This window comes from Chiloscyllium plagiosum, chromosome 15 (assembly GCF_004010195.1).
Source record: "Chiloscyllium plagiosum isolate BGI_BamShark_2017 chromosome 15, ASM401019v2, whole genome shotgun sequence".
Taxonomy (NCBI): Eukaryota; Metazoa; Chordata; class Chondrichthyes; order Orectolobiformes; family Hemiscylliidae; genus Chiloscyllium; species Chiloscyllium plagiosum.
The window spans coordinates 40,011,846-40,025,737 of NC_057724.1; the positions used below are offsets into that span (position 1 = coordinate 40,011,846).

At 41.6% G+C, this 13,892-nt stretch overlaps 1 protein-coding gene across 4 annotated transcripts in view; it reads right to left on the reverse strand.

Moving 5' to 3' along the window:
• The window catches only part of dlg3 (discs, large homolog 3 (Drosophila)), a 539,119-nt gene that overhangs the window by 232,526 nt on the left and 292,701 nt on the right, over positions 1-13,892 (reverse strand). For all 4 annotated transcript variants that reach the window (XM_043704756.1, XM_043704755.1, XM_043704754.1 and 1 more), the window contains one exon: positions 5,877-5,927. In XM_043704756.1, the coding sequence (XP_043560691.1) occupies positions 5,877-5,927 (51 nt within the window). The remainder of the gene's footprint in view (positions 1-5,876; positions 5,928-13,892) is intronic.

A 13,892-nucleotide genomic window follows, 5' to 3' on the forward strand; every position in this document is an offset into this window, starting at 1 on the left:
CGGGATGTGGACGAGATGCTTTGGAGGGCATCTTTAACCACGTGGGAAGGGAAATTGCGGTCTCTAGAGAAGGAGGCCATCTGGTGTGTTCTGTGGTGGAACTGGTCCTCCTGGGAGCAGATACGGCGGAGGCGGAGGAATTGGGAATACGGGATGGCATTTTTGCAAGAGCTAGGGTGGGAAGAGGTGTAATCCAGGTAGCTGTGGGAGTCGGTGGGTTTGTAGCCATTGCCAAGCTAGAGGGTTGGATCTGGAATGAAGTGGGAAAGGAAACTGATGAAGTTGAAGTTGATGCCGTGTGGTTGGAGGGTCCCAAGGTTGAAGATAAGGCGTTCTTTTTCCAGTTGTTGGGTGGCTTGGATCTGGCGATGGAGGACGCCCAGGACTTACATGTCCTTGGCAGAGTGTGAGGGGGAGTTGAAATGGTCAGCCACAGGGCAGTGGGGTTGTTTGGTGCATGTGTCCCAGAGATGTTCCATGAAATGTTCCGCAAGTTGGTGTCCTGTCTCCCCAGTGTAGAGAAGACCACATCAAGAGCAACAGACACAGTAGATGAGGTGTTTGGATGTGTAGGAAAATCTCTGCCGGATGTGAAAAGATCCTTTGGAGCCTTGACAGAGGTCAGGGGGGAAGTGTGGGCACAGGTGGCAAGGGAAGGTGCCCAGAGTGGAGGGTCGGCTGGTGGGGGTCGTGGACCTAATGTGGGAGTCATGGAGGGAATGGTCTCTGTAGAATGCAGATAGGGTTGTGGAGGGAAATATACCTCTGGTGGTGGGAGTCTGATGGTAGGTGGTGGAAATGACAGAGGATAATGCACTGTGTCTGGAGATTAGTGGGGTGAAAGGTGAGGACCGGCGGGGTGGGCTTTATACTTGTTGAGGTTGGAGGGGTGGGGTTCAAGGACAGCAGTACGGGAAGTGGAGGAGATGCGCTGGAGGGCATTACTGATCATATGGGAGGGACAATTGCGGTAGACACGCTGGAGGTCACTAAAGTCCAGAAAGATATAAATAATTTTTCCAATAGCTAATGCTTAATTCTATAATTTTGAATGTGAGATATTCACCAAGGAGCATGATGAATCAATGCTGAAAAAAGTCAGCTGATATATTGAAGGAATTTCTTCTAAATGTGCAGATTGCACTGATTATAAATACATATTGGAGTATTTTGACATCCTGAACTTTATAATTCTGTAATCCCTTATGCTAATCCCAAATGTTTGTCTGCTATGCTATTGGTCTCAATTGCTGTCAGAAATAGGGGTGCCTGAGCAAGTCTGCTAAGCACTGACTTGTGACATAATATTAAAGCTGTTACGCAAAACATCAGCATTGACATCAAGGAATTTCAATTTAAAATTAGGGGTAACAGAACCAATACAAACTGCAACTTTAATCTCTATATGAGATGCCTTTGAGAAGCAAACTTTGACTCACATATTGTCATGGAACATTTTCAAGAATATTTTCCCGTAAAATGCAACAGAAATACTTCATCACAATGAAATGTCCTTATATATGTTAAACAGTCTCAGAAATTGTTCACTCCTTTTTGTGAAATCAAGCTTGTTTCTTTTTAGCTGCAGATCTTTTTTTTAGATTCCCTACAGTGTGGAAACAGGCCCTTCGGCCGAACAAATCCACATCAATCCTCTGAGGAGTAACCCACTCAGACCCATTCCCCTACATTTACCTCTAACTAATAACGTACACTTTGGGCAGTTTAATATGGCCAATTCACCGAACCTGCATATCTTTGGATTGTGGGAGGAAACCAGAGCACCCGGAGGAAACCCACACAGCCACAGGGAGAACCTGCAAACTCCACAAAGACAGTCGCCCAAGGTTGGATTCGAACCCGGGTCCCTGGCGCTGTGAGGCAGCAGTGCTAATCACTGAGCCACGGTGTCACCCTGGTTTACAAATTACACACACAATATTCATTGTTGGCCATTTTTAAATTTTCTAAAGTGATGGATCTAAGCTCCATTACACTGAAAATTAACCTATGATTTTAATTATAAGCCAGTTGCTCTGAACTGGGGTTCCTCACAATGAGTTGTTGAATTTGTTTTATCATAAATGATGGCCTTTTGTTCTTTTTAGGGGTGGATTCTGGCTGACTAAGACAAATATTCCTCTTAGATAGTACAATGTACCTCAGATGTGTTGTATGAATAAGCAGGAAAGTGCAAGGGCTTTTCCTTCCCTGATATTTGCACAGCTTGGTAACTCCAGATGCAGATCTGCCCCTTGTGTCTAAAACAAAATCAAAATACATCTGCAGATTTGTCAGGCTCTGCAGCAGCCCTCCAGGATTGGGGTCATTTGGCCACTAATGTAAACCAGCAGCCAAATGATCTAAGTGCTACAATGCAATGCAGAAAAGGTAAGAAAAAAGTACAAACTTAATGCTTGTCCAGCCTGTCTCCAGTAGCCTTGTGACACTACAGCTAGCAGGTCTCCAGGGACAGGCTAACTGTAGGCTGAGTTATCGCCAGACGCTCTTGCACTGCAATATCTAGAAAGTCGAGCTTAATGAAAATGAAACCTCCCTCAGCCTGTTAAAATACCCACAGCTAGGATGCATTGAATGGAAAAGTCTGAGGAAATCCTCCATGTTTTGTGTGGTGCAAAACATCTGCTTTTTTTGGCTATCTTATGTCTGAAGAATGCCTATTCAGACATTTGATTAATATGTGAAAAGGACACCTGAGGTGTAGCAGAACAGAAATCTATTTATTTCAAATGTTTTTATTCATTTGTGGTATGGATATGATACATTGACTCTTCAGATGGCAGGACAGGAGACTGCACTATCTGAAACATCTTGCCCTAAGTGTCAGCATCATGTATGCAATAACTATCATATCATTGTGAAAGTTGAAGTGTTTAAATGAGGCCATTGTAATGTCCTATTTAATGGACAATGGACTGAATCTTATTTGGCTGAATGTGAGCTACATCAAGTTTTTTGGAGGGATTTTCACTGGGAGGCCCAGCAAGATTTTTTGGCATATCTTACCAAATGTACCTTATTAACTACCTACCCCATTGCTATTGCATCGCTCACATCTGATTCTATCTCCATCTTATCACACGCTGTTCCTGGAACAACTCATCTCTCATGAGTAATCTGATCAAAGACCAGGATCCCTTGCACCTGCACTATATTTTGAAGACTGTTATGCATCCAGATGAGCACTGACATTGTGAAGCTACCTCGCTCATTCAAGGACGAAGTCAGAACATATCAGAGAAGGCAATATGGAACCACAATCCCTGAAAGAAAACTGGATATGGGAGTTGTGTAAAGGAGAGGAATCCTCTTCCAGAAGGACGAGCAGAGGAGGCCACACCACCAGATCTTGGCAGCAAAGCTTGAGGTCACCACATGGTTAGTGGTATTTCAATGGTGCAGCTAGCAATGTCATAAGTAGGTCAATGATCTGTTCCATTCTGGCAAGATAAGTGTCACATTCTTCTCTCTGTTACCTCACACTCACTCTATTTCTACCACTGCAACTACTTCCCACCATGGCTCATGTTCTACCACTCTCACTATTGCCTGCAACATCTTCCCCCAACTCACGCATGTGGGTCACCTCACCAGTTTTCGACCATCTGTACCAACACTAACAGCCTTGTCACCCATTTTCACGTCACTCAATCTCTTCCTTTCATTGCAGAAGAAGAGACACTTCCAATAGAAAATTGGGGCCTAGATGGGTAGAGGGAAAGAAACGCTTTCCACTGAAGTAATACTGGTAAATTGTTACAAGGTTGAGAAATGAGTGTTATCTGGTATTCAGGACTTAAAGATCCCATAACTGGCTTTAGAACATCCTCAACAAGCTCTTAATTATTTATGTAACAGATAAACGGAGCTCACCTTCAATGCTGACCTGGGGAAAGCTAGAAGAGGTGAGATCCCATCAAGATCCAGTCCGAGCATCACTTGCCAAGACTTTCATAACCTGCTTGTCCTGAACTTTGTTTCCACAGGTCTGAGAAAATTCTACCCTGGCAAGGCAAAAGTGAGGACTGCAGATGCTGGAAATCAGAGTCTAGGTTAGAGTGGTGCTGGGAAAGCACAGCAGGTCAGGCAGCATCCGAGGAGCAGGAAAATCGACGTTTCAGGCAAAAGCCCTTCGTCAGGACTGGAGGCAGGGAGCCTCCAGCGTGGAGAGATAAAAGGGAGGAGGGTGGGGATGGGGAGAAGGTAGCACAGAGTACAATAGATGGATGGGGATGGGGATGAAGTTGATAGGTCAGAGAGGAAGGTACAATAGGTGGATGGGGTTGGAGGTGGGGACTATCCATTCCACCCTCCTCTCTGACCTATCACCCTCATACCCACCCCCATCCACCCATTGTACGCTTTGCTACCTTTCCCCACCCTCCTCTCTGACCTATCAACTTCATCCCCATCCCCATCCACCTACCGTACTCTGTGCCATCTTCTCCCCACCCACCACCCTCCTCCCTTTTATCTCTCCACCCTGGAGGCTTCCTGGCTCCAGTCCTGATGAAGGGCTTTTGCTCGAAAAGTCAATTTTCCTGCTCCTCGGATGCTGCCTGACCTGCTGTGCTTTTCCAGCACCACTCTAATCAAAATTCTACCCTGTCAGCTCAATGATGATGGGAAGGATAAAGTGGGTAAAATTTAATATTGAATCATGAAGAAAAGAATAATTGTAAGTAGACTGCACCAGGATTCATGTTGTGAAGGACCATCTAGAAATACAACATATATTGTTGATTTCTCTGTTTCACCAATCTGCTGCATTTGTAATTGTGAGCTTCCTATAACAGGGCCCTTTCTGAAATGAAACATTTTCTTTGATCTTGGAAATGATCTACTAACCTTTTCAGGTGAGTGATTCCAGATGTAAAGGCACTTAGTTAACTTTACAAGATGTAGTGTCAATCCTCCTGCAGGGTCTCTTCCAGTTTTCATTGATAGCATTGTAAATGTTCAGTATATACCCAGAGCTGAGGACACGCTGAATGCTAAGTACCATTGAGAGGTCTACAGATTTCAGTTATGCTTAGTGTTAAAGTTTGACCTTTAAAAATTGAACAATTGATCTTATCTCCACTAAATAATCACTACTTTCCTTTGGGACCATGAAAAAGGGATTTGTCTTAGTTTCCAAAAACCAATAGGTTAGCAAATGAATGCACGCAGTTACATTGATTAAATCTGAGGGCAAGTAATATGCTCCTATCTATAAATAGAAGCATACATTAATGGCCACTATATCCTAAAAATCACATGATTTCATTTACTTGAGAATCAATAAGCAACAAGCCTAATGTAGATTGAAAATAATTGTTTATGGATCATGTATTTGAGCAGACAATGCTCTGCACCAGAATTTGCCACTATTTATAAATCCTATTAACTAAACTAATATTATTATTCCAGGATGAATCTTTAATACAGGATATATATTGCCCAAAAGATAAAATGAATATGCAACTAAAGCAACCCCCTCAATGCCCAGTCCTACAAGGGGACTGCTATTAATCTTGAATAGGATATCAGATGTACAGGGATGGAACAGTGAGTAAATAGAGATTGGCAGAGCATTTTAATGCCTGAGCCTCATTTTATATGTGGTTGGTCTACATCATCTAGAATGGATGTGAACAGGTTCAAAAGCAGATATTGATCAGCCAGCTTTTATGTAAGAAGTGCAGCTGGGGTCTCATTAGACAAGTGAACGGCTTATTTTATCTGCCTGGATTCTGCTGGGTGGACAGCATTAAAACAATCCCACTTGATAAAATACTACCATTAACAATCCAACTGGGGCAAGTGCAATTACCATTACACAACAGCATGGAAAGACAAAGTATTCAACTCACACGCTCCAGGATTATCTCTTCATATTTGTACATTCCATCACTTCCATTAGCCTTGGAAAAAAAAAGAAAATTTCATTATTTCAAACAAATGATGAGTCACATATCTAAATTTCTTACTAGTTTAAAAACATGGTTAAATAACTGTGGAGAATCTTTTTTTTCCAGAAAGAAACCCCTCTTAACCCGGCCGCCTGATAGAAAACAAGCAAAACTAGAATCAAGTACTGGGAAGGGCTGAACTTCTCAGTTACACTTGAATATCAAAAGTAGAATTCAGTAGAGATGTGGCTGGTCCTGTAAGGGTGAGGGATGCATTACCAAAATCTTTATTTATACTGAAGTTTTGTGAAAGATTGAAATACAACTTTGTTTTAAAGACAGGAACTAATGGTAATCATATTTCCCACACTATTCTCATATTCCTTGATGTTATTAGCTATTAGAAATCTATCACTTTCTTCTTTAACTTACTTAATAAGTAACCTTCCACAGCCCTCTAGGGTAGAGAATCCAAAGGTTCACCATTACCTGAGTGAGAGTTCTCTCTTTAGTTCAGTCCTAACTGGCTTAAATTAATTGTGAGATTGTGTCTCCTGGTTCTAGGGGCAACAGCCTTGCTTCATCTACTCTATCTCTTTAAAAATTTTGCCATGAGATCACCTCTTAAGCTTCTAAATTCCAGAGAATAGAGTTCCAGTTCTTCTCAACTTCTCCTCCCAGGAATCAGTCTGGTGTACATCTGCTGAACTCATTCTAAGGCAAGTATATCTTTCCTGAGACAAGGGGACCAGAACAGCACACAGCACTCCAGGTTTCACCATGTTCTAAACAATTGAAGCCATATTTATTTGCTATTCTCTTATGATAAAGCGTTTTGATTGCTTCCAAATTGGTTGGCATGCCTGTAAGCGAGCTTTCAGTGACGAATACATAAGGACATCTAGGTCCATTTCAACATCACCACTTTCCAATTTATCACCATTTAAAAATATTCTGCACTTGATTCTTCCTACCAAAGTGGATAATCTCATACTTTTCCACATTATGTTCCATGCTCTTACCCATTCATTCAGCCTGTCAAAAGGCCCTTGAAGTATCTTTGCATTCTCCTCACAACTCACATTTTCACCATGCTTGATGTCACCTGCGAATGTGGAATTTTGACCCCCAAATCCAAATCATTGAGATAAATTGTGAAAAGCTACAGCTCAAGCAAATGGTCCTTGCAGTGCCCCAGTTGGCACAACCTCACAACTTGTGAATGACCGGTTTATTCCTATGCTCTGTTTTCTGCTATTAACTAAGCCTCAATCCATGCTAGTTTATTATTTCTGAATTCAATGTGTTTTAGTTTTGTTTACTAGTCTGGGCGGCACGGTGGCACAGTGGTTAGCACTGCTGCCTCACAGCGCCAGAGACCCGGGTTCAATTCCTGACTCAGGCGACTGACTGTCTGGAGTTTGCACATTCTCCCCGTGTCTGCGTGGGTTTCCTCCCGGTGCTCCGGTTTCCTCCCACAGTCACAAAGATGTGCGGGTCAGGTGAATTGGCCATGCTAAATTGCCCGTAGTGTTAGGTTAAAGGGGTAAATGTAGGGGTATGGGTGGGTTGCGCTTCGGCGGGTCGGTGTGGACTTGTTGGGCCAAAGGGCCTGTTTCCACACTGTAAGTAATCTAATCTAATCTAATCTAATCTAGTCTCTTTTGTGGAATTGAGTCAAAAGTCCTCTGAAAATTCACATACACTGGTTCCCTCTTACTAACTTGTTAATAACCTCTGCAAATCAGAATCAGGTTTGTCAAATATGATTTCTGCTCAAAAGTTGACTTTGACAAATTAGACAAGTATATTCTAAATAATCTGCAATCATATCCTTTATAACAGATTCTAGTATATCCCCTATTATTGACGCAAGGTAAACAGATGTTTGGTTCTGTTTTCTCGCTTACTGCTTTCTTAAACACTGTGGTCAGATTTGCAACCTTCTAATCTATTGCAGAATTAATACCATTTTGCAATATGATCAACATTACATCCACTATCTCTGCAGCCATCCTTTTCAACACTTCAGGGTGAAGGTTATTGGGTTCCGGGTCAACTTCTGGTCCCCTGGATTTCAACACCACTATTTTCTGATACCCATTTATTTCAGTTCCACATGTTCACCAAACCTTTGGATCTTAATTATTTCAAGGAAACTTTTTGTGTCTGTAAAAGCTGGTACAAAGTATTTATTTAGTTTCACTGTATAAGCTTGTAAAAGATCTTACATTTGTCTTTGCTAATCTTTTTGCATACATACAGAAGTTTTCACAAATCTGTTTTACTATTTTACATTCATTTTCTTTATCAATTTCTTGGTCCTTCTCTGCTGCATTTTAAACTTCTCCCAACCCTAAGGCTTACAAGGATTTTTTCTTGGCAACTTTGTAAGTCTTCTCCTTTGATCCAATATTATCTTTAACTTCCCTTGTTAGCCATGCCTTTTCATAAAGGGCATTTTTGTTGCACAAGATACAAAGCTATTTTGTTGCATAGACACATTTTTTGACAAAAATTAATGATACACTTTATTCATCTAATCCAATATGAATGCTATCCTATTAGTCTCCTCTGTGAAGTTTCGACAAACTCTCTTCTTTACTTCTACACAAATCCAGTAAGGTTTTCTGAATGAGAATTTGCCTCATATATGTAGCAGCATTTTAGATGCCATGCATCCCACTCTGTGTCCACCTGATGCCACCAGCTGCTTCCTGCTCAGTCTGCATGACGTTCTGTGAAGATATGAATCCATGTGGGTGTTTCTTTTCACATGCAGGGGAAAGCTGTGATCCAGCACTCTCTGGCTTATGTGATAGCAGAATCCTAAATTTGGTCAATCAAGAGTAAAATAAGCATGACAGTGTAAGATGGGCCATATAGTACCAGTGTTTAAAGGGATGTAGAATTATAGAATTCTTACAGTGTGGAAGTAGGCCATTTGGCTCAGCGATTTCATGCCAACCCTCCGAACAGCATCCCACCGAGAGCACCCTAACTCTGTAACCCTGCTAATCCATGTAGCGTGTACTATGGGCAATTCAGCATGGTCAATCTACCTAACCTGCACATCCTTGGATTGTTGAAGGAAACTGGAGTACCCACACAAACTCCACACATAGTCATCCAAGGGTGAACTCGAACCTGGGTCCCTGGCGCTGAGGCAGCAGTGCTAACCACTGAACCACGTGTTGCCCAGGTACATTATTTACTGCTCAATAATTTTTGCAAAATTCTCCATTAGAATGGTTTTATCACTGGACTGTTAATCCAGAGACCCACATAATATTCTGGGGACCCGAGTTTGAATCCCATCATAGCAGATAGTGGAATTTGAATTCAATGAGAATCTGCAGTTCAGAGTCTAATCAGTGTTGATTGTCTTGAAAAACCCATCTAGTTCACTAATTTCCTTTAGGGAAGGAAATTGCCATCCTTATCTGGTCTGGCCTACATGTGAATTCAGATACATCCAGCAATGTGGTTGACTCTCAGCTGCCCTGTCGGAAATTAGGGATGAGCAATAAATGCTGGCCTTAGTGACACTCTCATTCCATGAATGAATTATTTTTTTTTAATTTCTGGAGTTTTTGGAGATGTTTTAGTGATTTCTTCCATGCATGAGAGAGGGTTGCCACACCTTCATACAGAGGAATAGGTGACCTGTTAATACAGATTATACATCAGGTGGGTAAGCAGTGATGGCATTGATTCTGCATCTTCAGGAATATGGAAATGATGTTACAGAGAAGGCTGGTTTCATGACATCTTTTCTGCCAAATTGAAGCTTCAGTCTTGCTTGCTTCTTGACAGTGACAGACAGTTTCTGATCAGTGCCACAAACATCTTGTTGTGTATGCCCATTCTCCTCTATGCTATCCTGTTGATGTCCTCATATGAGACCTAAGCAGTAATATTCATTTGCCATCTCACCCAGTTAAGAAATGGTAGATGAATCAGCCTTTACCCGAGCACTGGCAGCAGCACAACCATGCATAGATGGATCACCACATACAAACATATGAAATAGGAACAGAAGTAGTCCATTCAGCCCCTCCAGCCTTCTCCACCACTCAATAAAATCCCAGCTGATTTGATTGTGTTCTGAATTCCACATTCCCATGTACCTCTGGCAAACTTTCATTCCCTTGTCTAACAAAAATCTATTTCCTTTTGCATTAAAAAATATTTCAGGAACCTGCCTCCACCACCTTCTGAGGCAGTGAGTTCCAAAGTCACACAAACCTCTTACAGAAAAGAAATCTCTTCATCTCTATCTAAAAAGAGAAACCCCTAAATTTAAAACAGCGGCGCTTAGTTTTGAACTGACTCACAATAGGAAACAGTCTTTCTATTTTCACATTGTCAAGACCAATCAGGATCTTGTTCAATTCAATCAAGTCACACCTTACTCTTCTGAACTCCAATAGAAACAAGCCCAATCTATCCAACTGTTTTATTTGCATAAGATAACCTGCTCATTCCAGGTATCAATTGAATAAACATCCTCTGAACCACTTCTAATGTTGATCTGAACTCTGTGCTAATCAAACTATACGCTGAACTGGTGGATCTGCTTGCTAGATCAATGTGGACGGTAGTTAAGGATGGACTGCAGGATGAGGGTGAGTTCAGAGTTGAGAAGAGTCATATACCATAAACACATTATCATCCTCAGTAACACCAGATGCCAAGAGGTAGAAGCAGGGTTGGGGGACTATGAGCTTGGAGGCAGTTGGGGGAGATCAACAGATTAAATGAGATTAGTGACCAAAGTGGACACAGTAGCCTGGTGTTCCATAGTGGGATCATAGTCGGAGAGATAGGAGGAGATATCTGATAGCTAGTGCTCAGCCTCTGCAGCACAGTGCTGAGTCCACCAGATAACAACAACAGCACCCTTGTGGCGGTCTTGATTACAAAGACAAACCCCAAATAGTCCGCTTCTATCTCCTTCCAAAACTCCACAAACAGCACTGCCTGGTCAGACACATTGTTTCTGCTCCTACCCTACAGAACTCATCTCTTCCTACCTCAACTCAACTTCTTCCCCCTTTGTCCAGTCCCTTCCCACTTACATCCATGATTCTTCTGACCTTTTGTCAGCTTCAGAATTTCCAGTTTACAGGCTCTCGCCATCTCTTCTTTACTATGGATATGCAATCCTTTTACATGTCCATCTCCCATCAGAATGGTCTCAGGGCTTTCCACTTCTTCCTGGAAAACAGGCCTGATCACCATCCTCCTCTGCCTAGCCGAGCTCGTTCTCACTTTAATTCCTCTCACTTTCTTTGGGTCAAAGGGGTGACCATGGGTACCCACATGGGCCCCAGTTGTGTCTATCTCTTTGTGGTATTAGATGGAACATTCCTTGCTCCTGTACTACTTGGGCCCCCATCCACAACTCTTTCTCTAGTACATCGATGACATCATCAGTGCTGTTTCCCTCTCTTGTCTGGATTTGGAAAAGTTTATCTATTTTGCTTCCAATTTCCATCCCACTTTCACCCTCTCTGACTCCTCCCTTCCCTTCCCATTCTCGACATCTCTGTTTCCATTTCTAGAGATAGGCTGGCCACCAATATCCACTACAAACCCATCAACTCCTTTAATTACCTTGATGATATACCATCAAACCCTGCTTCCTGTAAAGACTCTATTCCATCCTTCCAGTTTTCCATTTCTGTTGCATCTGTTCCAATGATGCCAACTTCAAGAAGGGGGCCTCCGAAATGTCCACCTTCTTTCTCAGAAGATTCCCCAGAACCATGTTTGAAAAGGCCCTCAGCCACATCCATCCCATTTCCCATATTTTGGCATTCACGCCCTCTCTTCTCTCCCAGCAAGAGGGTCCCACATATCCTCACTTACCATCCCACTATCATCCACTTCCAAAGGGTCGTAAGTCACCAGTTCCACCACCTCCACTAGGATGCCATCACCAGAGACATATTCCGCTTCCCTCCCTTGTCAGCCTTCTGCCTCTAGGATACCTTAGTCTACTGCTCCACCATTCCTAACATCTCTCCACACACACCTACAGTACTTTCTCATACAATCACAGAAGGTTTAACACCCACATGTTTATTTTCTCCGTCTTCTATTTGCCTGCACTTCATTCAATCTAATGTACTGTATTTGCTGCTCACAAGGTGGTGTTATGAAGGTGAGGACATGGGAGACCCTATTGCTGGGAGGGAAGAGAGGGTGTGAGGACCAAACTATGAGAGATGGGATGGATGTGGCTGAGGGCCCTTTCAAACATGGTTCTGGGGAATCCTCGGCTGAGAAAGAAGGTGGACATTTCAGAGGCCTCCTTCTTGAAGTTGGCATCATTGGAACAGATGCAACAGAAATACTGTACCTTTAAGAGAGTTGAAGAACTTAGCAAAAACACATAATACTGGAGAATTTACAATGTAACTTTGGTCCAGTAGCTGGCAGTACTTGGGTTGCTATGAGACAAAAACAAATTCAAATCCAGCCAATCACAGTTTAAATTATGCCTCGAGATATTAAACTCTAATCAAGTTTTAATATTAAAACCAATGCAACGATTTGATGCTTTGGGGTATAAGACCGGGAAAAATTGAACAGTTGGGGAAGAACTGCCGAGCCACCTACATATGCAGACTGATCACAGAATAGTTCTCTTAAAGGTACCTTTATCTATCATCAACCTGTGAAACAGATACCCCAAGAAGAAAAAAAAAGAAGACAGAGGAAGATACAAAGAGAAGATTTGACAGCTGGCTGGTTTTGAAATTTAAATTTTTGGTAAATCTTAATCAGGGGGTTTTATCGGACCAGTATTATAGAAGGAAAAGTAAAAGATAGGTTAGAGAAAGGAGTTGTAAATAGTTGTTAGTTAATTATTCTCTGTTAGACTTTAAAAAAATGTTGTTAATTGTTACTTTAAATAGTATCCTTTGGGATAGTGTTTGGCCTCTCGAATTTTAACAGATTACAGCACGAGTTAAATCATTTCTGTACTGTAGGCTTAAATTAGCAGGGGTTTACCCCCCGTCATAGCAATTTGGGAGCTCGTCAATGATTTGAACTAGTTTAGACAGATTTGAATGGATTTGGGGTACGAAAAATCCCAGCAGATTTAAACATTTGCAGGTTAGTGTCCTAGATCTTTAAATAAAATGTAGTTGAGACAATTTGTTTAATTTCAGTGACTTGTGGTTGATTAAATTAGTAGTGAGAGAAAATGGCTCTTAAAATTGATAAAGAGATTCTGGGATTTGAAGATGATTCATAAATTTGCCAAGAAACTTTAGAAGGAAAGAAAAAGGCCATACTTTTAGAATTACCAAACAAGTTAGATCCGGGTTTAACCAAAGACAAAAGTAAAGCTGAAATTCTAAGGGAATTACTCAAATGCTTAGGTATATCAGAGAAACAGACAAGTGCAGTAGAGGTAGAAAACTTAAAGTACAACGGAGGAAAATGGAGTTAGAAGACAAACAAAGGGAAAGGAAACAGAGAGGGAGAAACAAAGAGAAAGAGAGAGAAAAGAGAGATAGGAAAAGAGAGAGAGAGAAGGTTCTTAGCTGAGCGAAGAGAGAGAGAAGAAAGGAAGAGAGAAAGAGAGAGAAGAAAGGGAGAGACAAAAAGAGACAGAATTTTAAATTGAGAAGTTGCAAAGTCAGCAAAGTCAAGTTAACAGGAAGGAGAATAGAAGAGAAGGTAGTGATTTATACCAATATGTCAAAACTCTGCCACATTTTGATGAGAAAAGTGTTGAAGCCTTCTTTATTTCATGAAAAATTGGCTAAGCAGACAGAGTGGTCTAAGGATTTATGGATAATGCTAGTTCAGACTAAAATGGTAGGTAGAGCTAGTGAGGTATTTGCCACGCTGTCAGATGAAAGGTCAAGAGATTATGAAGGGGTCAAACAGCACATACACAGTGGTTCAGAAACATAAAGAAGGAACCAGGTCAGCCTTATGTTGATTTTGAAAGAA